The sequence below is a fragment of the Sceloporus occidentalis genome, unplaced genomic scaffold, assembly GCF_023333645.1.
Source record: "Sceloporus occidentalis isolate IW3139 unplaced genomic scaffold, rSceOcc1.0.p SCAF_2, whole genome shotgun sequence".
NCBI lineage: Eukaryota > Metazoa > Chordata > Lepidosauria > Squamata > Phrynosomatidae > Sceloporus > Sceloporus occidentalis.
The window spans coordinates 185,425,836-185,452,371 of NW_028316982.1; the positions used below are offsets into that span (position 1 = coordinate 185,425,836).

The window sequence follows — 26,536 nt, forward strand, 5'->3', positions numbered from 1 at the left end:
ACAACATTTTAATAACAGGATCTGTTAACAGAGATTTGTCCACTTGAATATTGTTTCTTGTTCTCTCTCTTGATGTCCATGTAAGAACTGTTTATTTGTACTGAACACAGTATAGTACCCTTATTTCATTTTATTCAGAGTGATTCAGACAGTGAATCAGAGTGATTCATGCCCTATGAGGAACGACTTAGGGAGCTGGGTATGTTTAGCCTGGAGAAAAGAAGGTTAAGAGGTGATATGATAGCCCTGTTTAAATATTTGAAAGTATGTCATATTGAGGAGGGAGCAAGCTTGTTTTCTGCTGCTCCAGAGAACAGGACCTGGAACAATGGATGCAAGCTACAGGAAAAGAGATTCCACCTGAACATTAGGAGGAACTTCCTGACAGTAAGGGCTGTTCGGCAGTGGAATGCACTTCCTCGGAAGGTGATAGAGTCTCCTTCCTTGGAGGAGAGGCTGGATGGCCATCTGTCAGGGATGCTTTGATTTGGATTTCCTGCATGGCAGGGGGTTGGACTGGATGGCCCTAGTGGTCTCTTCCAACTCTACGATTCTATGATTCTATGATATTGTTTCTATTTATATTTTGCGTATCTCCAGCAATATGCTATGGTGTAAATGAGCAGATCTGAAATAATTTCTCACTGTTTGGAAAATTAAGCAAATTATGAAAATTAAGCATGATGTAAAGAAGAGGAGGCACAAGTTGACCCCGGCTTTTACCAAATAGATCACCAGTTTCTTAGGGTGTATTCGAGGGATTGAAGATAATAGTTTGGAGTAAAATGTCTATCCAAAGCCAACCACCAGCAAACAGTTTCCAGAAGCCCTCAGTACTAGATGAATTAGTTACTTCCTGCAAGACATGTGACACACTATTGACAACAGTTTGGGATGTCCCTTTTGCAGCTCTCGTGTACTCTCAGCAAGAGGAACCTACATATAAGTCTTAACTAAGAGTGTGAAAAATCTTGGAGGCCAGAGGCTTTGTTGGGTAGCACTATGGCTTGCTATATCAAGCACAGCTATTAAGAAATTCTGCATAAGAACTGCCAATAGGGAAGAAGTCACTACATTTTCTAGACAGAATTTATTTATAACACCAGTACTATTTATAAGTAAATAAAAATAGACCTTGAAAAAATATTATTAAAATATATCATATGGCCAGAGAATTCAGTACTAAAAACCACAAACAGTGGCTTTAAAATTAAAACTGAAGAGTGACATAAAAATTCCTCCTCATAAAAGCCTGCTGGAACAGAATATTCTTTATTATTGGTGTGCAGCATAAGGAGCCAATGTCATCTCCCTTGGGAATCAGTTCTACATGTGGCTTCCTACTGAATAAATCTGGTCTTGTGACCCCCCCCCCCCCCCAAATCAGAGGTGGCTGGTAGAACCTCTGCTGCAAGGGTGGCTTCTGGTTCCAGTCCAATTTCTTCTTTTCAGAGACAGTTGGCATCCTATGAAAATAAGTAATATTTCTGATATCCTGGCCTGCCTTGAATTGTGTACTGAAGCAATCTGGAAACAAATGAAATTGATCCAAGAACATGCAATGATCAATGAAGAATATTCCAGCAAAAGTCTAGCTGTAGCTTTTTGCACTAGCTGTAGTTTTTCAACATTTCTCAAAAGCAGTCTGATGTAAAGTATAGTGATATAAATAACTGCTTATTAAATCATGAATGAGTGTAATTAGATCTTAAAGAAATCATGGACTGCAACCAGATGAAGCTGAGTAAAGGCCCCACTGGTGTCTAGATCTCCTGTTCCTCCAGTGCTTGATGCAAGAGCACTCCCATGCTGGGCAGCTAATATTTCAGAACCATGGCTACTGTCTTGAAAACTTCCTTAAGGCCTCAAACAGATGGCCCCAAAGGGCCACCATCGGGCCACATTGGGGGTGGGGCATGCACATGACACATGTCCTAAACATAGCCAGAAGGCACCCTGGGTGTGGTTCTTTTCCAGAGAACCAGCCCAAAACTGGCCTGGAAAGGAGCAGAAAAATCTGCTCCTTTTTAGTGGGTCAATTAGGGACTGTGGTGGTGGTATGAATTGGGGCTAGGCTTATGTAGCTGCCATAGCCCCAACATGAACAGGCCCCATGGGGTCCGAGGGTGGCTCTTTTAGCCCATCTGTTTCTCCCCTAAGTTGTTTACAGGTCAATAGGAATTTTGCCTTGTCTGAGTAGCCTTTTTAAAATTAATTTCTGTTATCATTTAACATTAACAGTTCACAAATCAGTGCCCCTATTTCTTCCTGCATATAGGCAACTGTGTAGGAATTTCATAGCCTACTAGAAATTAGAGCAAAATGAGAAGTAGGATGTCAGTGGTGTATTGATGAGACCCAGTGTGTTCAAGACGTTCTCTCCCAGTGGCCTCCTGTTAAAGACTATAGGAGACTATATTGAGCCCTTAAGAACTTCTTGTCCAAGGTCAAGAACTCAAACAACAGCCCATCAGCAGTACCTTCTTGGAGCCAAATGGGCCTGGAGGAACCATCATAACATGATGTCCTCATGTCCCGCATTAGCTAGATGTTGTAAGAATGGCTAATGGTATGAAATGCAGGTACAGGAGACCATTATTTTTAGGTTTTTGGAGAGTAATGGAATAGTTCCCAATATTTACATTTTTATTTAACCCCATGGTATAGGAATTATGACAATTGTGTTTTGGCTAGAGTTATGTAATCTATGATAGCATATGTGGTAGATATAAAATTGATTTTTTAAAAATAGCAGAAATTTTATAGCATAATACTCTGAGTTTACTGAAAAATGAGCCTCACGGAGAGCCTCTACAGACTAGCATTACACGCTGGCGTGGGGGCGGCATGGGGTCGTAGTGTACACACGCCAACTGCCCCACGCTGCCCAATCACATGGCAGGGGCATCATGGCACTCGGTTGGCACAGCGTTTAAATGCGCTGCACCAAAGGAGCACCGAAAAGCCACCATCGCGGCTAGGGTGCCCTTTCCACAGCACAAAAAGGAGCCACTTTTGCAGCTTCTTTGTGCAGTGCAGAAAGGCCAGATTGGGGCCGCAGCACATAGTTGCCAAGCTCCCAATCCCATGGGGAAAGGGGCAGTCTGTTGAACCCCTGAGTTCACTAGCATTCATTTTCAGGTAAACGTGTATATGATTTCAACCTATAATTTTTTGACAGAAAGTTTTTTTCCATTGTGAAATCTGGCAGCCACTTTGGTTGAATGTCTACAATGTATCAGGCAGTTAGTCTCATTGAACACACTGCGATTTATTTTTAAGCTGACAGGTATAAAATTGTACTTGTAATTACATAGGTTTGCAACTAATATATATTTCAAATTTATATAATATTTGAAAATTTAATTTAAAAACAGTGTTTTTAATTGTATGGATTTATCTTTACATTGAGGTGTTATTTGTAATGTATCTTGCCTCTTAAAGGAAATGATTGGAAAGATTAATAGCTAAGAGGTTTGTATTACTTTGTAAGATAACATCTTGCTGGTGAAACAGGTATGGTTTCACCACTCCATTTCTTGGTTTGAAGGGCTGAAGGTTTGTTGCTGTTTTATTAGTTAACCTGTGTCTAGATGTAGTTCTCTTTCATTTTTAAAAAATGCTTTAGTCATTCAAGTTTGAAAAATAGCAGTATTGTCCAACAGGCAGTTTAACATTAACAGTCCCCCTTAGTTTTGGAATGTCAGGATGTTTTATGAAGGGGAGAGTAAGCAAATGGCTTCATAATTTTTCTTGCTATTTAATGAATAAAACAGATCAGTTACTCATGTATCTACTCCCTTTAGGTAGAATTATTTACACAGACATCTTAGACATTGTAGTTTTATAGATTACATATAGATATTTTATTCTTATATTATCACTGTATTCCTTATCAGATAGATAGATAGATAAATAAATAAATAAATACCCATAATCAAACTAACCATATACATACAGAGAAGTAATTCTGTCAGCCAGCATTGTGTCGTTCTCAACCTGGGAAACAGCATAGACAGCAAATGCATAAAGCCATAAGGCTACTTGATTTCTCACTGCTAGAGGTGGCTTTTATATTGTAGCTGAGGTCCTCTGATGTAATGTTCAACCAATTATTTTGTTAGCATTTTATTATTTATCTATTCAGTCTGGATAGATAATTCAACTGGAATTAAAGAGCCCCAGAATTAAATGTTAAGGAAAAAGCAACATGGGATATACAGTGAATGAAATAAAACATGTATGTGAGAGTCAGGGTGACTCAGCAGAAGCAATTAAGAGCCACACAGGTGTAGAAGGTAATGCAATTAACAAGTCCTGAATGCCAAGGACAGAAATGTAAAGTGGATAATTGAACACACCTGAGAATTGTTAAGTGGTCAAGGCTGAGATGATGAAATCATTAATTCTGGGTAGAAACAAGAGAACCAATGAAAGTGGATGTACACGCCCACTGGGTGGATACTGACAAGAGTGGGTGGTATGATCCAAGGACTATAATAATGGCTATGAATCCTAATGTATTTTGTGGGTAGTAGTGGATAGTAGTGAGGAGTTGTATTGGATAGTTTTGGAGCTGTATATAGTAGAATAAAGTAGATCTTTTATATAAGACTACTGAGTTGTCTGGTGTCTTGGGTGAAGATACAAGAGCCAGCTGGATCCTGAAGAAGTGGGAAGACTTCTGTGGAAGCAAGAGTGAGAAGGCTTGGAGAGTTTGTCAGGGTCTTCAGCCTATTCTCTGTAACTCTGCTGCTTTAGAGCAAAGCTTTAACCACTGGCCAAAACTGGTCAGCGCCGGTGCGTAACAAGGTGGTGAGTTCGAGCCAGAGGTGAAGAGCTACAACTCCCATCATCCCTGACATTAAAGACCATTAAAGTGTCTGTCTGACTCTCTGCCAAGGGTTTTTATTGCATGTACAAGGACCAAAAACCACTGGCTATTAACATTTGGCTCTCCTCCATCTTGATTAAGCATTATTATGACGTTTATGGTTCATACCTGCTTTGTTTATCACTTTTTCATAAAATACACTGGCTTTCTTCTTTCACCTCATGCCCAGACAGAACTGGAATACAGTTGCTTTTATTAGAACTGTCTCTCTTACCCCAGTCACCATTAATAACCAGGCTTCAGGGTCTGAAAATATATTGGTCCAGCCCATAACACTGGAATTCAGGTATTCAGACAATACAGGCTTCTTCAATAAATAATTTTTGTTACCAGGTTGAAAATTACCTTTGTTTAATTATTTGTTACAATAACAGTAACAATGAGTGACATACAGTAACAATGAGTTATTTATTACAGTAACAGCAGCTATGAAAAGGGCCACTTGGTTGTTACCTCAAGGCTGTTAATGTGAAAATGTTGAGGGCTGTACTGATTGTACACTGTAAAAATATTTTGAAATTGTATAAATAGGCAAATTATGTTCAGGCAGCCTCTTGTCAGCTTTTCATAATTTTTCATTAATGTAATATTGTTTTCCTATCTTACCGGCAACGGAGTGGAATTCCCATGCTTTTTCTTTCGTAACCTATATAGCTGTTGAGAAGAAGCCCTATATTTTCAAAATGATTGAGTCTTCCTAAAAACATTGCTCACGTTGTATATGCTCAGTTGTATATGTCATTAGAATCAGATTTCCAACATCTCATAAAGTTACCTTGAGGAATGTAGAAGTCACTGTTAGGCTTCCATAATGAACTGAGATGTCACATTTCAACCTGCATTTCAGTGATGTAAGAGAAACATTGTTTGTGAGGCTAAAACCAGGAAATTTGCAAAGTATGTCAAAATTATGGTTACAGTTAAGAAATGAAATAATATGTCATTTTTTCTGCCCATTTTTCTTCTCACTTATGTTTTAGCACCATTGAAGTGATGCTGTCAACATAGACCCTACAGGACAGCCATATCTCGCATTTCCACATTTATGTATTCTGTATGAGAAGGAGCATTTTTGTGGTGATTATTTGTCTGCTAATTATGTGTCTTTCAATAAAAAATATTAGGACTGAAAGGGAGATTTGATACTTTTCATGAAATTTTCTCTCTTCTTCCGTTCATCAGAACTTATGCTGCTGTATTTATGTATAGTTTTGGAGACAGAATAATTCATTCTATTTTAGAAGGTATGCCAGACATCTCTCTCCTTAGGTCAGATTTCCAGAACTGAAAGGGAGTTCTAATTTTGACTTCAGATTCTAAGTCTATGTCTTTTTTAAAATATTCATGATGATATATCTCTGTTCCATTTCTTGGTATGTTGTCTCCATTACATTACATCCCACTGTTCTGTAAAGTATGTCATGCCAGATCAAGTAGTCTTAATATTTTTCTAATTCTAATAAATCAGTTTATCAATTATCAGTATACAGTTTTTCAATTGTACATTGCAATGCTGTTATAATTAACATGTAGAGAGTGAAACCTGATTATTTTTTTACCAAAAAACTCCAGCAACTTGTCACAATTTCTTCATTTTCTTAGTGCATGCAAACTAGTTTTCTCCAACCTCATATTCTCTAGATGTGTTGGATTCCAGCTCCCCTGCCTGGAAACAGAAAATATTATAATCCAGCATATTTGGAGAGCACCACGCTATTGTTCCAGAGATCCATTTATGTTCTCTATCCCTGAGACTTAAGTATATGGTTTATCTATTGAAAACGCCAACATGAATCATGTGGTCCCTAGTAAGCTTAATGCTTAGCAACTGAAATATACTTGTTCTGGCTACTGTAGATGTAGATCTTCAGTGGAGTTGAAATGCTCATGGTTTTTTAATGTTGGCCAGAAAAAAATCCAAAAGGTGTTTCTTAAAGATCTGTTCTACGTGAAATATAAAATCCGTATCTATTTCTTACTTTTAACATTCCATCTAGAAGCACAAAAAATTATTTGTTCTGGAAGTGAGAGTTGTGTGTTACAACCACTGGGAATAACCAGCATTTCCCTTCGAAGCAAACAGAGCAGCACTTTAGCTTGCTGAGGCAGAAAATAAGATTTAAAATGCAGTGACTACTAAAGTGTGATCTCAGGGAGTATGCTTGATAAAAACATCCAAGTGTCTCATTTTATGACTTCTCTTAGGCTCAGAATTAATACATGACACTGCAGATAGGCAGTTAGATGGAGAAGTAATTGAGACGTATATCGTGAAGTCACTAGTATGCTCCCCTGGTGACAGTGAACCTTCAGTTTCTCAACTTCATCTTCTCATAAACTATTCTGCTTAATTGCTAGTTCTAATAAAGGGATCAAGATTTTTTTTCTAACAGTGCTCCTTTTTATGTAATGATTACATAGTGAGAATCATGTAGAAACGGATTACGATCCAGATTCTAATTAGTTTCAGAAGAACATTATTCACATGATGTATTAAAATTAGTATTTAAAATGGGGGGGGGGGAAGAGATATAATAAAGACAGTATTTTAAATGGCATATTTAGCACTTCTAGTTGCTAACTGTAGAGTGGTATTGTTCAGCTGGCTCAAAAAGGGGTTGAATATAATGCAAAATATTGTATTTTCCAGTATACATAACTTTTCAATTCACTTATCTGTGGTGACAGAAAAAAAAACATTAAGTGGTAATCAGGTATTCAATTAAAGCTTTTTTGTTTTTTGTTTTTTTAACAGCCACTTGTACCTAGAAGTCCTACAAGCAGTGTGGCAACACCTTCTAGTACTATCAGCACACCTACCAAGAGAGATAGTTCTGCACTTCAGGATCTCTACATACCTCCTCCTCCAGCAGAGCCTTACATACCCAGGTGAAATGTTGCCATTCAGCTTTCTGTTAATTTGCAGTAAAAGCTACAGCACAGTTTAGTGTTCCATCTGTGGGAGAAATAAAGGTTATTAGTTTCCTTGAGTTTAATTAATGGTGGAAATACAGGATTTGGATTGAATAAACCGTTATTACCTTGTTGTGAACATGAAGTTCTCAGTATTGGATTGAGCATTCATGATTCACAAACCATGACAGCCAGCCATACATGAAGCAAATTTTCCAGCTGTGTATGAATCACACAGTCAAGGAGAGGAGGAAGAAATCCCACACTCATTCACATGGCAATGCTTTCTTCAATTCTTGTTGTGCAAACATAGGCACTTACTGGATACAACTCAAATGCTCTACTTTAATGTTTGAAGAGACCTCCCATACTGATGAAAATTCTGATACTTCATTTTGTGCAAATTATTGGGGTGTTCTTTCTAAAAAATAGTATATTTTATTGCTGGGATGGCAATGAAGAGAGATTGGGTGAAAGGACACCTATTAATATACACTGGAGATAGGCTTTTGATATGGCTATACTTATTGAATACACCTGTTACAAGCTTAGGGTGGCATAGGGGATTGTGGTTAGTGTCAGACAACCTACCTGCCATTTGCTGACACCCACTCCAGCCCTCCTGCTGGGAAAAGACCCACAGGATGGCAGTAATTGATATTAGCCACTGAGTGATTTCCATTGCTACCTTTGGTAAAGCAGTAATGATAGGCCCCCAAGCTGGGCCTGCCCTAATGCCATCACCTTCAAGGGAATTCCCAAAGTGGGTAAAAGCAATTTTCCTCATAATGAATCCAACCCAGTGCCTAAATTGCCATCCCAAATATGACAAGAAGAAAACAGTCACATATTAAGCTTAGCAACACATGACAGGAGATGACTACACTAGGATACACAAGTGTAACTCAAATGAAGTGAAGGTGGGTGGGGAAACCTATCAAATGGAGACTTGCTGCAGTCCCAACTAAAAATGTGTATGTACTCTCCAGAGGGACTGGAGTGAAGATTGACTGGGAAGTCTTCACTCTAAGTAGTCAACTAGCCTCCAGATTGATTGGATTTTTTTGCCTTGTTTGGGAAGCCTATGCTTGCTGCAGGACTCTGGGTAAAATGCACAGCCATGTGCAGAGAATGGTAGTCCCCTTCATCACTACTCTACTGCAGCTGACAAAGAGGAGCTTCAATAGGTTGGGAGCACCATGCTTTTCTAATCAGATGCAATTTGCCTCTATTCCCTCTCTTTCTTATTGAAAAGAAGGTTAGTCTTTCTTGAAATACTGTGGAAAGGAAATGCTCCAGCCCTTCTGATGCCTGTGTGCAAAACTGAAAATGAAAGAATAAAGTAAAATAATTTTAAGACCTCCATGATAGTCTTGTAATCTTGGTTAATAGAAATGTGGGCAATGCCTTCAAAGGCATTCTGGCTTTCAAAGTAAATTCTGTGGTTCAGTTAAAAGGCCTATGTTTAGCTACTTACTCCTGTTCTAGACAGCTGGATATCTGCAACTATCTTGATCAATATGTACAGAAAAAAGGCAAATTCCATATTATTGACTTAGATATTTCAGCTTCTAGTTACCAGAAGTTGGTTGAGTATCCCTTGGGACCAGAAGTGTTCTGTATTTCAGATTTTAGAATACCTGTATTTGCATACACACAATGAGGCTGGATATAGACTTGACAATCTGTGAAATGGAAGAATCTAAGCATAGCACTTGTACGAATCCACACCTCACACCATTTCACAGATCCTTGTGTCTCTCTCCAGCCACATCTTTTCTAGCCTTGAAGATACAAAACAAGTACATAGCTCAAAAAGTTTTGGATTTTGGAGTATTTTCGATTTCAGAATTCTGGATAAGAGATACTCAACCTGTAACTCCATTTTCCAGTTCACAATTCTCTCTTTACATTCCTCCAGATCAAGAGGTTAGAGAACTGTGTATGGGACAGCTAATCATAGTTCATCAATCCAGTTATTGGTGATTCCAATTCTGATTTCTTTATTGACTAAACATGTGCCTTCAGAATATTCTCTGTTAATTTAAATGCGGCAAGAACCCCACTCACTGCCACACGGCCACATAATGTTTTCCACGAATGGCAGAAATGTAGGCTATTCCATTGAACTTTTAAGTTTTCATGTTTTCTATATATTCTGGTTATAAGACCACATGAGGTTTATATGTACAGTAATTGCATAGTAGAGGTCTAGAATGCTCAATATTAATATGCATCAAAACATTTCTTTCTTCAAAGGGATGAAAAGGGAAATCTTCCTTGTGATGACATTGGAAGACACCTAATAGGAAAGCCAGTACATAAAGGATCTGAATCTCCAAATTCATTTCTTGATCAAGAATATCGAAAACGTTTTAATGTGGTGGAAGAAGATGCTGTCTTGTACTGTTATGAATACGAGAAAGGAAGAACAAGTAGCTCTGGACGAAGAGAAAGTACTCCAACTTATGGTATGATTTCATTGATATAGAAATTATAATATTTCCTGGTTTGCTTCACCTTACATATTTTTGTCTTAATTTCTTCATTTACAAGTGCCCACAAGAATTCCCCTTCCTCGTTTCTTTCTTGTCACATTACTCCTATGCTGTACTGTATTATGTACACTATTGAATCCAGCCTTGATTGCAGAAAGACAACTCTTCAATCAATCACTCATTGGCCCGTTCCGCCCAAGCAAAAAGTACGTGCTTGGCACGTACTAGGGTTAGAAAGGGGCATCCTTTCTGGACACCCCTAACCCTAGTACGTGCCGAGCACGTACAAAATGGTGGCGCCCATTCTACATGGGCGCTACCATTTTGACGTAGCAAACGCTTAGCATCCGCATGTCTCGGCGCCATTATGATGCCGCAAGTGCGCCATTGGCGCTTTGCGGCACCGTAATGGTGCCGCAAAAAGAAGCCGCTTTTTGCGGCTTTTTGCTGCATGAAGCAGCCACGTGGTTTGGCTGCTGCAGCTGCTCCATGCAGCAAATGAGGGCGCTGGCAGAGCGCCTTTTTGGGCAGTCTGGAAAGCGCCATTGTTACCTATGCTTCTTGAAATAGCATCTCCTTGACAACTCTGAGATGAAAACGGTATTAAATGGAACTGAGTGACACTAACTTGTGTGTTTCCAATTTTATTTGTGCAAACCTCCATTTTTCTGTGGATCCTGATCAATTTAAAGTAGAGTATAATAATTATTGAAATTATTTGTCCCTTAGATATATTAAACCTCAGCTTCTTTCATGATTTCCTTTGCAAACTCTCATCACATAAGCAGAGAATAAAATGGGATAGACAGCATCAAACACACAAAAGCAAAAGAATTTCTGGACATGATTGAACATGAACTCATTGAGGACATGAAAGAGTACATTGAAGTATTCTAACAATTAGACTTTTGATCTTGAGGATGTTGAACCAAAATGCTTTGAGCACTGATATATTTGATTACAGTACATTTCAGCAGCATTTTGAGGCCTCACTGGGACATAAGGAGAGAAAAGTCATTGGCTTTCTCTAACCAGCAACATAAATAAAAGAAAATAACTTGCTTTAAAAGTTCCCTTTGTAATTAGTTCTGTTTATGAGCAAACTGATGAATTAGGTTATGTTGGAATAATTATAGTCTCGTATTCTATCTTTTTTTTAAAACGGAATATAAAGTGCATAGATTTCAAGAACCATAAATCAGCCAGAGGATAGCTGCTAAATATTTGAATCATATCACCCCCAGAAATGCCTCTCTTTTGCATAGGTTGCATCCACACTGCAGAAATAATCCACAATAATTAATTGGTATGGCTAAGTGCTATGAAATTGTGGGAATTTTAGTGTGTCGTGGCACCAGAGCTCTCTGACAGAGAGCTAACAGTGACCCTGTGAAGTATGTTTGGCTCAGAGGCTATGATTGGATCAAGATGACCACATGAGTGTTATGGGGCAGTTGGAATTTGACCTAATATATAATGTGCATTGGGCAGAAAGAGTTGATGTGGACATAGTGATTGTGGATCTGAAAGAAAGCTGTAATTTTCTGATGAAGGCATTGTCATTTTACAATAAGATATTACATAGTATTACAGTCATTGTTAATTATGCTAGGCATATACACACATATATACATGCAGTATCATATTCATTGGTTCAGACTTTTCTTTTTTCAGGCTTTCTTAAAGTCCCATGATTGTTCTGCTTAAAATAGTGGTTTTGTGAATTCTTCCTCATTAATAATTTTGCATCTGACCACACTTTTGACCATGGCCTCTTGTTGCGTGGACACTTTAGAGCAGATTCTGATGTTGTTCAGCCACATGTTTTTATGTTTTTATCTGTGAAATCTTGGTGCTTATGGGCGTATATTATCACTAGATATCTAGATACATTTTTGTGAAGGAACTGTTTATTTATTTGTTTCTTTTATCTTTCTTAATAGAACTATTGTTAAAATAATGTTTTATTAAGATATATTTCTTAATAACTATATTAAGTTTTCTTCTATCTATTGATTTTGTAACATAAAAAAGAAATACAAACCCAGTACCCTTTATCTTAACCTGAACACATATGGTAGTGATCTGTTTTCAGCATAAATACTTATGCAGACGTTTTTGCTGGCTGTTAGCCATAAACTATAGGAATTTATAACTAATGCGTATAATAACACTTCCATAGGTTGCTTGTAAAGGCAATGTTATCACAGTAATTAAGAACAAAATAATTATCAGAAATTATATTCAAAGGTCAACAATGGTTCTATACTATACTCTTCTGTTAGAACCAAAACTTACAGCACCACACACAGCACAATCTTCCAGAGTGGATTTAAAAAGTGTGACTTCATGTGATATAGCTCCTTGGGCTTTGTTTGGTTTTTTTTAGTTGTCTTCTTTACATCCACTCTATCCAGCCTTGAAGTGCTTTTTGTACTGATTTCTTTAGTTCTCTTGCTTAAACTACCACTTCCACCCCCCCTCCATCTCTGTTTCATTGGAGATTTTCACGCGGGGAAAAGGACGGATCACTCCCACCTTTACCCTGTCCTTATGGCATGATCGCACAAAGATTATCAGATGACGGCTGGCCTTATCCCATCCTTCAGTTGCCCTTATCGCACAATCACAATAAGATTATCCAACGAAGTTGCGCATCTCCCATCCTTCTCCCATCACTTAAGTGGCATGGGCCCATCACTGTGCATTAACAGAAACTCCCACTAATACAATGACTAGGCCACTGACAGGAGAAGTACAGGATAAATGCGGATGTGATAAGGATGAGGTAAGGACAGGATAAGGACGAGAATGATCCCTCCTTACTCCATGTGATAATCTTCATCATCTCCATGTTCCCTTTTCTCATATATTTATTTCTATAAATTTCACTGTCCTTCCTGTTTCATCCTTTCCCTCCTTTAGCTTCTCATACTTCCGGCAGGCCTTTCCTGAATAGTTCTCTGGCTATATCTAATTGCTGACCTCTGACTTCACCACAGTTATTGTATTGTTTTTAAGTATGTTTTATGTTTTAAATTCTACATTATTTAATTGTATTTTAAGGCATGGGTGGGTTGAGGGTTCAGATTGTATATTTTTAAATCTTGTAAGCTGCCTCGATTGCATTTTGTAGAGAGGCGGGATATAAATGCATTTATTATTATTATTATTATTATTATTATTATTATTATTTCTTACCACCTTTTCTTTCCTGCACATGTGGAAGAGCCAGCACATTAACGGTTTAACTAGGCTCATGCCATCTTTCCAGACCAGTTTCCTCACTTCCACATTCAATTCTTGTTTCTTCACTTTTGCTTTCTCTTCACTAATTTTGGAGGATTTACTTGTTTATGTGTATAATAAATAATAATTTATTTATATTCTATTATGTAGAATGTAGTTTTATACTCACTGTATAAAAATTTACAGTGGCATGCTAAGTCTAGAGTGACACTTAACATTAATCCACCCGAATCTGCTTTGAGAATTTTTGATTCCTTGGGTAATCTCTATAGGTATAATTTCATACTCTTTTTTCCCCCTTGCTTAATTCTATTTTATTTATATAGATTTACATCAGTAGTCTCATTACTTTTCCCTTTTAAATGAACCATTTTTAAGCTTCAAGAAATTTCTGAAATTGCAGCGCTTGAGATAACATCAGTTCTAGTACATTATTTTTTTCTATAGCTAAATTTTAAATGTAATTTCATGCACCTTTATATTAAAAAATTCTAAAGCAATAAAGAAGATTATCGCATCGGGGTTAAAACGTTACCCAGTGCATTCTAACTTGCACGCGTTTCAAAGCGTCCCCAAAAATGGCATCCCCTGAAACTCAATGGAAACACGAGGGGAAGGCTCCCTTGATCCCTGTCCCTCATGGCTGACAGCTCAGGGGGGAGATGTGGTGCGACTTATGTTGCATCGCATAATCAACACATCTCTAAGTGAGGGTCAGTTCCCATCTAAATTAAAATTAGCAGTGATTAAACCCCTGCTAAAGAAGCCCTCCTTAGACCCCCTGTTTCATAATAATTATAGGCCCATCTCGCTGCTGCCTTTTTTGGGGAGAGAGCAGTCGCTTTCCAGCTTCAGTCGATCTTGGACGACACCGATTTTCTGGACCCATTTCAAACCGGCTTCCGGGCGGGCTATGGAGTTGAGACTGCCATGGTCGCTTTAGTTGATGATCTCCGTCTGGGCATGGACAGGGGGAGCGTGTCCCTGTTAGTGCTCTTGGACATCTCAGCGGCCTTCGATACCATCGACCATGGTATCCTTCTGGGACGCCTGAGGGAGTTGGGAATTGGGGGCACTGCTTTGCAGTGGTTCCGTTCCTACCTCTCGGGCAGATCCCAGATGGTGGAGCTGGGGGACTGTCGCTTCGATAGGAGGGCCCTGACATCTGGTGTCCCTCAGGGAGCGATTTTGTCCCCTATGCTATTCAACATTTACATGAAGCCGCTGGGAGAGATCATCCGGAGACATGGGGTGCGGTGTTATCAGTACGCTGATGACACCCAGATAATTTTCTCTATGTCTCCAACTGATGCAGTAACTAAGGATGGCATCTAGATCTCTCCTCTAGATGCCTGCTTGGCGTTGGTAATGGGCTGGATGAGGGAGAACAAACTCAGTGTGAATCCAGGGAAAACGGAAGTACTGGTGATAGGTTCCCCGGTTTCGGGTGGTGAGATCTGTCACCCGGTCCTGAATGGGGTCACGCTCCCCCTGAAGGACTCGGTGCGCAGCTTGGGAGTGCTCCTTGATTCGTCGCTCCAGTTAACTTCTCAGGTGGATGCGACGGTCAGGAGTGCTTGTTATCAGCTTCGACTGATACGCCAGCTGCGTCCCTACCTGGACCGAAAGGACCTTGAATCTGTTGTACATGCTTTGGTAACCTCTCGATTGGATTTCTGCAATGCGCTCTACATGGGGCAACCCTTGTACCAAACCCGGAAGCTGCAATTGGTGCAGAACATGGCAGCTAGATTGGTCGCTGGTAGTTCCAGGTCGGACCATATAACACCTATTTTAAAAGACCTTCACTGGCTGCCTATTCGCTTCCGAGCTCAATACAAGGTGTTGGTTTTGACCTATAAAGCCCTAAATGGCTTGGGCCCAGGGTACTTGGAGGACCGCCTCTCCCCATATAATCCGCCTCGCACACTCAGAACTTCCGGGACTAAATTGTTGGAGGTCCCTAGGTCCAACCTTACACGGACCTCACAGAGGGCTTTTGCTATTGCTGCCCCTTTACTCTGGAATAAGCTCCCTGCAGAGCTTCGCTCCGCCGCCTCATTAGCTGTCTTCAAGAAACAACTGAAAACGTATCTATTCCGGCTGGCTTTCCCACCTTAGATTGTCTGTTTATTTTCCTGCCCTCTTTTTCCCCCTTCGACCCCGGACCGATGTAAACAAATTTTCTCCTTTTCCTTGCCTTTGACATGTGTATTTTATTGTTTTCCTGTTCCTGTTTTTTGTAGTAATGTTTTTAACTGTTATATTGAATTTTTATCCTGTATTGAAATGTTTTAAAAATTTGTAAGCCGCCCTGATCATATCTATGGAAGGGCGGGGTAGAAATAAAATTTATTATTATTATTATTATTATTATTATTATTCCGCTGTGTGGTAAAATAGCGTTCTGGGCCCCATCAGGTTCCCATCACGCTCCATGTGCGCCCCCACCGTGCACGTTAGAAAGCACTGGGGAATGTTTTAACCCTGGTGCAATAATCTTCAAAAAGTGTTATTGGAGTAGTTGAGGGTTACTAATATAAGGCCCATTTATGCCATAGTTTAATTGAATCCTATTTAAAAGGGTTTGCTATTTTTTAAATTTTTGGTATGGTTAAGTTCATGAACAGTTGACTCCCTTCTATGAGTTCGTGTCTTTCCATTTCCTTATCTACTCACACAAATATGCTATCTACTCTTATAAGGTGCACCACTGAGTCAATGAAAAGCTTTAAAATATGTATATTATAGAAGGAAATTTTTGAATATGTGTTTAAAGCCAGAGTTTTTCAAAATGAATTTTAAAATCAAAAGTGTTGTGAAACAGAAAATGAAATAAGGTGTTAGAATAACTGTCTGAGGCCTAATCTGCACTGTAGAAATAGTCCTGTTTGACACCATTTAACTGCCATGACAGTGTTATAGAATCCTGAGATTTGTAGTTTGTTGTGGCACCAGAGCTCTCTGACAACAAAGCTAGATATCTCACAAAACTACAGTTCCCAGAAATCCATAGAATTGAGCCATTACAGTTAAAGTGGAGGATCTATATAAATTCAGCCTAGACAATAAGGAAATTGTAATTATTAAAGTGTTCTCTTGCCTTAGATCAAATATTGACCAGAAAGGACACTGCAGTCAAGAAATCAGAAGAGGACTAGCAATGGGAAGGGCAACTATGAAAGATCTAGACACGATCCTAAAAAGTAAAGATATACAACTGAGCACTAAAGTCAGAATGGTCCAAGCAGTAGAAGGAGAGGAAAATTGCATGTCAGATGGATGGACTCAATCAGGGAGATCACAGGCCTGAATTTGCAGGAACTAAGCAGAGACATGGAAGACACAAAATCTTGAAGATGTCTCATCCACAGGACATCATGAGTCAGGGTCGACTTGAGGGCAGTTAACAACAACAACAAATTGCATTATTTCTGCAGTGCAGATGAAGCCCAGATCTAGCCATTTTTAGTACAGATCTAATGAAATCAGTGGACTAACGGTAGTCATGATTAAATCCCACTGATTCTATTTTAGTTTAAATCGGCATTCAATTTATCAACCTTTACGCTTACAGGAAACCAAAAAGATTCCAGCTTCCATAGTAGTTGTGTTTTCAACACAGATTGTGTTGTAATATAATTAACCTTTTTTCTGCAAATAGTATTTTTAATACTATCTTTGGTGTTCATTTTTCATTTCAAAACCTTTCTTCTGGTTTCCTTTACTGATTTGATGGCTTTCCTTTGTATCATCATCTCTAAAGTGAATTTTGTCCAACTGAAGTAAGATGGAACAGTGATATCAAAATGTCTCCATAATGATTGTTAAAATACATAAACATTAAATTGAAAAAGAATAAACTTCCATGTTTTTCAAAGAGATACCTTTTATAGTGGGTCCTTGCTATCTGTTGAGGTTTGGTTCCAGGACCCTCTCCCATGGGAACCAAAATCCATGGATGCTCAAGCCCCAGTATATACAGTGGCATAGTAAAATGATGACCCTTATATGAAATGGCAAAATCAAAGTTTGCTTTTGGGATTTTTAAAAAATATTTTCATGCCATGGATGTTGAATTAGTGGATGCAGAATCCGTTGATACAAAAGACAGACAGTATTTACTTTTTTGGCTTTGGTAACAATATATACATTGTTATAAGTGCTGTATTTGAACAGAGGAACTAGTACTTTTAGAGGGCCTGAACCTTTGTGTTGGAAGACTAAGCACACAATTATTTTATGTACTCTGTTGTAAGCTTAGAGAAAGGCCTTTTTGGACTATACAGAATCATGTAACTATCAGAGGATTTCTTATTGTAATATGTATGTACTAATATATTCTGAGATAACCTGCAATATCATAGGAATTGTGTCATGTTATGGCTCAGACTCTCACAGGCTTCCATATGATAACCTGAATGAATGTCATTATAGAATATCGTGGAATCTCCAGTTCTGTGAATTAGTGCATTTACATAGGGCTATACTTCCAGCCTTTTTGATAATGCACTCAGCAGCCCTTTTAAATACATCGTGATGGCTTTAATCATGATAATTACACTATAGGTCCCATTTATAGTTTAATATAATTGACAGATTTTCTACTACCTCTTGCCAAGTCTACCTACTCAATTACACAGTCGGATGGTAGGCATCAGAGAACTGCAGGTGTGAATGAGTGAATCTGAGATCTTGCTGATAGCTGACATAGTTAGCACACTAACGGGGAAAATATTTTTTAAATTATATACAAGCAGGGGAGAACACGCCAAAAAAAGCTTCTTGAAGAACAACAGTAAGTCACAACAAGGCCACCTGTGATAAACTATTGTCACATGTAATTACAGTTAATGAATGGGTATACATTTTAATCTAATCCTACAACTTTTTTATAAATGTTTTGAAGTTAAAAAAAATGTGGTTGTGTTGTTGCAGGCAAACTAAGACCTATATCTATGCCAGTAGAATACAACTGGGTGGGGGATTATGAAGATCCTAGCAAGTCAAAAAGAGACAGTAGGAGAGGTAAGTGACCTGAGATATAAATGATACGTTTCATTGTGTTTTTAATATACCGTTATAGAAATTTTTAGATGCAAGCATAATTATTCCACAACATTATGCATAAAACCTGAACTTGAAAAGCAGATTGTGTTGCTAGTATTTAAGACTGTTTCATGATTATTAATTACTGGTGTTTTAAAGTGGAAGACTGCATGCTAAATATTTCACATTTTTATATGTTCATGAGTAATACAGCTGCAATCTGATATCCAAGTACAGCAGCAAAAAATGTAATTGAAACCCGGTTGTAGCCTTTCTGTTTGTTATACATATTTGAAAAATACACTTTAAGATGCTCTTCTATGTCTCTCACAGGAAAGAATGATGTGTTTACTTAACTTCTGTGCAACAGTGAAAAAAATTCTGCACCTTCAGAGTGTTGAATATCTTGTGTATATCAAGTGATAATAATGCCAGTTAAATCCATTTCAGTTCCAGGTTGTAGCACAACAAAATGTGGAAAGGTCAAAAGAGAATAAATATCTTTGCAAGGCACTGTGTTTTGATTGTAAAGATATTAAAAAGTTTTAATTCAAATTAAGAAAAATATTTCAGGCAGTGAGCTAAGAAACAGACTCTGTGACTGTGGGAATGCTTTACTAACATTTTTGGGATGGTAAAGTAAGAAATGCAATAATAATTGGAACATGGATGTTAATAGCTAAACCCAGAAATAGTTGTAACCAGAATCTCTTAACAGATGCCTGATCTGCAATTACAATGATAAAATTAACAGCAGTATGAACAGAACAGGTGTTGATTTAAGAAACAGTGGAAGACATGTTATGATATACTGAAATTTTAGGTATCCAAAGGCTGGAAGTATTGACAGTGCTGGGGTGCTGATATATCACCATTATTTATTGTAACTTACAATAATAATTTGTCCCCTTATTTTTACTGAAGCAAGCTATTGGTAATGGTTTCAGCTTACCTTACAGTGCTTGGGCAAATTGACAAGTGGTGGGATGAAGTTGTCTGTGGTGTTTATTTGCTACAGCATGACATAGGATTTGAATCCACTCATTGGGTGGCTCAGCTATTGGCCAGTGCCTTCACTGCAGATTGCCTGTTAGGAATAGTCTGGGACTGATGTTGATACCAGGAGCCATCAAGCCATGCACCAGTTACATGGGTCCTCCCACCGTCTGGATGTGAGGCAATCATCCCAACCCCTAAGTCAGGCTATAGCCTTGTAAACACATGCTTGTGAGCCCTTAAAGGGATCCTTTGTACTCATTTAAATTTGAAACCAATCAGATATCTTCACTGCCAGTCCCTAGAGATAGGAGAATACAAAAACAAACCAATAACTTGATACACCATGACAGCAACCCACTGCTACAAAGAAAGCAAAAGTTTTGCCACATGAGATCATTCATGGCTCCATCCTGCAGCAACAAGTGTCCCTACCAACTTAGAAAAATAGAAACAGTGCAAATATTCCATTTCAGGATGCAGCCTGCCATATTTCAGGAAGAAAGCAAGAGCTGCTCTCCCTTCCCTCCCCCATCTCTCTCATACAGTGTATCTGTTCAGTGAGCACTTGCACTTACTAATCTAGATACATATATTTTTAAACAGTATTTAAGACCAGAGTGCAAAAGAAGAATCACAGACACATGGATAACTTATCTGTTGAGCAAAAACTATAAGATAGCCAAGGTCTGGAGGACCCAATAACAGAGAGAAAGGTTATTAAACAGAAGATGTCTTTCAAGGCAATGCACTCATTCAGCCACCAAAGGTAGATGCTCACATCACTTGAATCCTAATGGTTCAGTTCAGCTGAGCTTAGTTTAGTTTAGTTTATTCTGCTTTATTCTGTCTAGGGCTCAAGCCATTGTGAAACAAAATCCACAAATAGCTGTGCCTGTACAAAGGAAGAGGCAAAAACCTTAGGCTGTATAAAGGAGCCAGTACTTTAAATGTCAGAATTACCCTGACAAGGAGCTGTGTTCCCATTTCAAACCTTTCTTCTATCATGGATTACTATGGATAAGAAAAATGTTTTGTCTTGACCGTACAATAAAAATATTACAGTTTCATTAGCATCCATTCTCCTGTTACTTGCTAGAATCAGGTCCAGATAATGGAGTAATATAGAGTAATTTGTGATGAAATATTGAAACAACTTGTTACACCTTTATTGACTAGATTAGGCCATTAAAGTATGGGATTTCAGACTACTATCAGTCTTCTTCTTTTTTTTATCATTTCATTGCAGACATGGTTGCTTAATGAGAAATTGGTTTGAAGACAGTCCAGTGAGTGCTGTGCCACTGATTTCAGCAAGATTTATATGGAAACACTTGGTCATTTAAGAGCTAAATTGCAAAATAATCTATCTGATTTTTTTTCTTAGAAAATTCATTACTTCGATATATGAGCAATGAGAAAATAGCTCAAGAAGATTACATGTTTCAGAGAAACAGCAAGAAGGACACAGGCAAAAAATCAAAAAAGAAAGGAGATAAGAGCAACAGCCCTAGTCATTATTCTCTGCTGCCTAGTTTACAGATGGAATCTTTAAGGCAAGATAGCATGAGCACACCTGGGCCTGAAACATCCTTGTATCATGTAAGTAAAATGACAAGATACTTAATTCTGTGTTGATGATGTTGCTGAATAACTGACATATAACTGCCTGTTTTCAGACTTTTCAGTTTTATCTTCCCTTATTGTTTCATCAGAAAGAATAACTGTGTAATTTTATTAGAGAGTTCATCACTGCAAATTTTTATATTAGTAATAAAGTATACAAAGAAGTCTGACAGTTCAGTATAATATGCATCTCCCTTTTATAATATGGAGGGTGACCAAGAGGAACCAGTAGACATCTGCTATTTTATATACATTATTCTTTGGAAATTCATTAGCATAAAATAGAATTTAATATGCAGGCACTGTTGAATTGGATGGAAAGAATAAATTATAAATCAGAGTATCTTCAAGTAGCTATTCCTATAAAAGTTGGTCAAATGCATTCCACTTCAGTTCCACAACCCATGATAGTTGTTTAAATATTGTTCATTTCATTAATTACCCAGGTGATCAGGAAAAACAGGTTTACATTCATTTACTAGTCCCAGCAGAAGTAGACACCTTGAATCAAAGGAATTTGTATACATTTTATATACATTTTTCTTATAGTTCAAAAGTTGATTCAGTGGGCCTTACTCTAGTTGGTGCATCACGTAGTTTATTCTAAGCTGAAAACAGTTTATTCTAAGCTAATGAAATTGGGTGACCACATAAAACAAACAATTAGGGTCTATTAGGCCATCATTGTAGAATATAAAGAAGATGTGACAAACAGATTTGCAATATTAACCCTGATTGAACAAGACCCAGAAGAATTTTGGACTGAAGCTGGGGACACTGTCAAGGAGGAAAGCAAAAAGACAATGTCTGCATCCAAAAAGAAAGAGAAGTGTCACTGGATGACAGATGAAATTCTTCAAACAGTTTAAGTACAGAGGAGAAGCAAAAGTAAAAGGTGAGTCGGAACCTTGAATGCAAATGTTCAATGTCTTGTTTTCAGGGACAAGGAGAATTTCTATAAAAGTCAATATAGAGAAATAGAAGACAAAAACAAAACAAGATAAACAAGGGACCTCTTCAACAAGACTGAGAATTCAAAGGGAAATTTTACCCAAGAGTGCGGATACTCTACACCCAACAGAGGAACACATTACATAACCAAGTAGAAATAATAAGATGGTGGAAACACAGAAGAACTATATAAAATAGATAAAAGGATGTCAGATCCACTTGAAGACAAAACATCTGAAAACAAACCTCCAGTTTTAGAGATTGAATTGGAAGCTGCACACAGGGCACTTGGGAGAAACGAATCACCAGGAACAGCTGGCATACCAATAGAGTTTTTTCAATCTATAGATACAAAATCTACCTTAGTTCTAACTAAAATCTATCAACAAATATGGAAATCAAAATAATGGTCCACAAATTGATAACACTCAATAGACATTCCACTCCCTAAGAAAGAGAACAACAGGGGTTGTAGTAACCACAGGACCATTGCATTATTTTTCCATGCAAGCAAAGTGATGCTCTAAAGTCTACAACAAAGACTTTTACCTTATATGGAGAAATGCCAGTTGTCCAAGCTGAGTTGAAGAAAGGAAGAGATACTAGGGATCATATTACAAACATATGTTGGATAATGAAACACACCAAAGAATTCCAAAAGAATATTATGTCTGTTGTATATTATAGCAAAGCATTTGATTGTATAGTTGTGCCACAACATTTGATTGTCCTCATGTATAACCTGTATTGAAGACAAGAGGCTACTGTTAAGACAGAATATGAAGAAATGAAATCGTTTCCAATTGACAAGGCTGTCTGTTTAACTTTTTTGCTGATCATATCATACATAAAGCAGAATTAGAGTCAGAGAAAGGAGGCATGAAAATTGGAGGAAAGAACATCAACAATTTAAGATGCCAATGACAACATAGTACTAGCAGAAAGTAGCAAATACTGGGAATGATTGTTGAATGTCAAGCAGGAAAATGAAAACAAAGGTTTACAGGTGAACATGAAGGAAAAAAATTACCACAGATGATTTATATTGCTTTAAGTAGGTGAAGAAGACACTGAAATACAGTATGACCCTCATATCCACAGGGAATACGTTCTCTGACTTGGTGTGCATCCATGGGTAATAGTGAACCCTGTATTTTCATACTTGGAGTCAAAATGCCCCCCCCTCACCTGCTGCCCCATGGGGAAAGTTTACCTGAAGAGCACATCACATGCTGGGATGCAGCATGTTCCCCTTGAGTGCCAAGGCCAAATAGAGAGCAAAGAGCTACGTGGTGAACATCTGGAGTTCCGGGACCATGGCTGCTGCTATTCGTTATCATGGTGAGTGCCTGGGACCAGCAAGGATGGAGATGGGTACTTGAGGAACTCACCAAGCCCTTCAAGCAAGGAATTAAGGAGGAGCCTAGTGGTGGTGCTATCTCTCTCCCTCCCCCTCTTGCCACCTTGGCCAAGGAAAAGGCAAGGAAGGACCTCAGTCACATATCTATAATCTGCTATCAGAGTCACACAGGATAAATTAACTATACTGTAGCATTTATGTGGGCTGTATATACAAATCAAAACAAATGTAAATAAAATGTTGGTACAAACAGTGTTTGCCCTCCTCATATTCAAATATAAGATAGAAAGGAACCAGTCTGATATCCTATCCTGGTTTGTAAGCAGCAATTAAGCACATTCTGTTTATTCACACTGCATGAAAAACTGTGGTTCAGCAAAACAGCATACAAGAGCCTAAATGAGATGTGCAAAGAGACAGGTAAGAGAGAACTGTATGCCTTGTTCACAGTTCAAGAAACTATGACTATGGGACATAAATTTTTATGACATACACTTTCATGTAGAAAGAACACCGGTATATAATTGTTGTTTTTATGTGCCTTCAAGACATCTTTTACTTATGGCAACCCTAAGGCAAACCTTCTATGGGGTTTTCTTGGCAAGATTCATTCTAAGAAGGTTTGCCTTTGCCTTCCTCAGAGGCTGAGAGATTGTGACTTGCCCAAGGTCACCCAGTGGGTTTCCATAGCTAAACAGGGATTTGAACCCTAGTCGCCAGAGTCCTAATCCAACCATCAAACCACTATACCACTGGGGTGTATTATTACATCAGGAAATTGTCCCTTTAGCAACGGAACCAGAAACTGGTGAGATCTGTGCATATCTCCGTAAGTCATTTGCCCTATTATGACTGAATCAAGCCACTGGGGATCAGCACAGACCGTGAAACTGCATAGATCTGGGGATAACACACTAGTGCAATTACTGTATTGAACATATTGCACTTCTAAAAGGAAAGCAAAAACAGGATTTGATAAAGTACATCTTGCTGGAGTTATTGTGCTTGAAGGAACTTGTCTATTGTGACCAGCACTTTCCTTTCTTTTTCCTTTATGTTTTTCTTTGGAGTTTCATAATGATCAGCAAATGTAGTTAGAATGCTAGGCACAAATTCTCATTTAATTGTGTTCATTGATATTTTCCCCTTCTATACCAACTGTTAGGATATGCTGTCTCAGACTTTCACACAATTACCATTTGTTTCAAGGCAGAACAGGAAGAAGATAAATAAATGAAAAAATGTTATTTGTTTGTTACACAGACTTAACAAAGATGACAATGACTTTGAAGTTAAAGGTTTCTGTGTGTGGTGTTAGCCACAGGGGAAATTGTTGTATACTTTCATAATTGATCCAGAAATGCCTCATTAACTTGTTGATGAAGCATTAGTGCTTGCCAGTCCATGAAGTGAAACCATCAATTAAAAAAGTGAACACCAAGAGGTCAAAACAGCTTTTCCTTTAATACTGAGCAACACAATCCTTATAGTCATTAAACATGCTTTTGGTATAATGATTTGTCAACCGGAACAATACCAGGGACAATACTTAGGAAGCCCTGGTGGTGCAGTGGTTAAAAATGCCAGCACTGCAGCCACAATTTTGTTAGATCCCCAGAGCTCCAACTCAGCCTTCCATCCTTTCGTAGGTCAGTAAAATGAGTCCCCAACTTGTTGGGGGCAATTAGCTTACAGATTGTAAACCGCTTAGAAAGTTCTGAGTTCACTGATAAGTGGCATAGAAATGTGCATGCTATTGCTATTGATATCGCTACCAATAATTATAGTTTTCAAAAATGCAGGAAAACATAATTTTAGTGGGTGTTCTTAAAGCTTGTTATCATCACATTGCAGCATACAGTGTTTGAGCTGTTTTCCAATTTTTCAAGTTCTAGTAGAGATATTATCCAAATTGTTATCTCCCAATCCAGCCTTTTTATTTAAATGAAATCCTTTGTTATTCTTTTTGCTTGTTATATACGCTTTACCTAAAGGACCAGTTGCTATGGAAATGCATTCAAGCAGAAAAATACAGAAGTAGTCTATCATAATCTGTCAGAGTTTTGTCCTTCTGTGGCAGTTATCCTCTCCAAACTCAAAATTGGGCTTGTCCAGATTGATAGTTTGTGCTGCTTAATACCACCATGCAGTATTGCTTCTTGTACATCTTGTTACTTCTTCTTGCTTCCCCATCCAAAAGCATCTTTGAGGTTTTTTTTTTAAATTATTAAAAATGTGGTACATTTTTATTCATCTGTAAGCATCTTCTTTGTGAAGTGACTTGTAATACTACAAGTGGGAGTGTGCAACTCCCTCTCACTCCTCTTCATTTTCCCTTGAAATACATGATCCTCATTGGTCTCTTTTCTCCCCAGTGACACCTTACACTTTTTAAGGTGTACAGATTTTTTTAAAGAAAATCTTTAAACCATCAGTGCTGTTGCTATAATCTTTTTTAAAAAAAAATCTGTAGAACCTGTATACTATAACTATAAACTGCTTCAGTGTATCACTGTAATGTTCATTGGTGCACCACCCCAGTCAACACGCACTCCCTCTTTCTCTCTTTTCAATCACTTCCAGTGTCTCATTTCACACAGTGAATGCCTGTGAAAGAGAATTATCTTTCTGCAAGGAAAAACACAGTGATACCCAACACCACAGCTTATAGCAATAGTGCAAGGACGCAAATATTGTACAGAATTTCTTTAAATAAAATAGTTCTCAATTTCCCTGGAGGAGATTGGTCAAGGTGTGGATTAAAGTGTTGGGCGGGGGGGGGGGGGGGGGAGGGAGAGAAGCAGGCTGTAGAAGCATGCAAATTTAATCTCTCCAGTCCATATCATAAGACACTCCCCAAAAACAAAAGGCATTGTTTTGAGAGATGTAAAAGTGGATTTAGAATTGAAAGTGTACCACAACAGGAGAAAGTTCTGCATTCTGTTAAGAAATAAAAGGTTGCAGTAACTGATGTTAATTACTCAGAAACGTACTGGAAGA

General features: G+C 38.1%; 1 protein-coding gene across 5 annotated transcripts in view; it reads left to right on the forward strand.

Annotated features, from left to right (window-relative positions):
- LOC149319447 (connector enhancer of kinase suppressor of ras 2) overlaps window positions 1-26,536 on the forward strand; it is a 197,707-nt gene that overhangs the window by 114,745 nt on the left and 56,426 nt on the right. For all 5 annotated transcript variants that reach the window (XM_089511732.1, XM_089511734.1, XM_089511733.1 and 2 more), the window contains 4 exons: window positions 7,650-7,783; window positions 10,067-10,278; window positions 18,493-18,582; window positions 20,987-21,201. In XM_089511732.1, coding sequence (XP_089367858.1) covers window positions 7,650-7,783; window positions 10,067-10,278; window positions 18,493-18,582; window positions 20,987-21,201 — 651 coding nt within the window. The remainder of the gene's footprint in view (window positions 1-7,649; window positions 7,784-10,066; window positions 10,279-18,492; window positions 18,583-20,986; window positions 21,202-26,536) is intronic.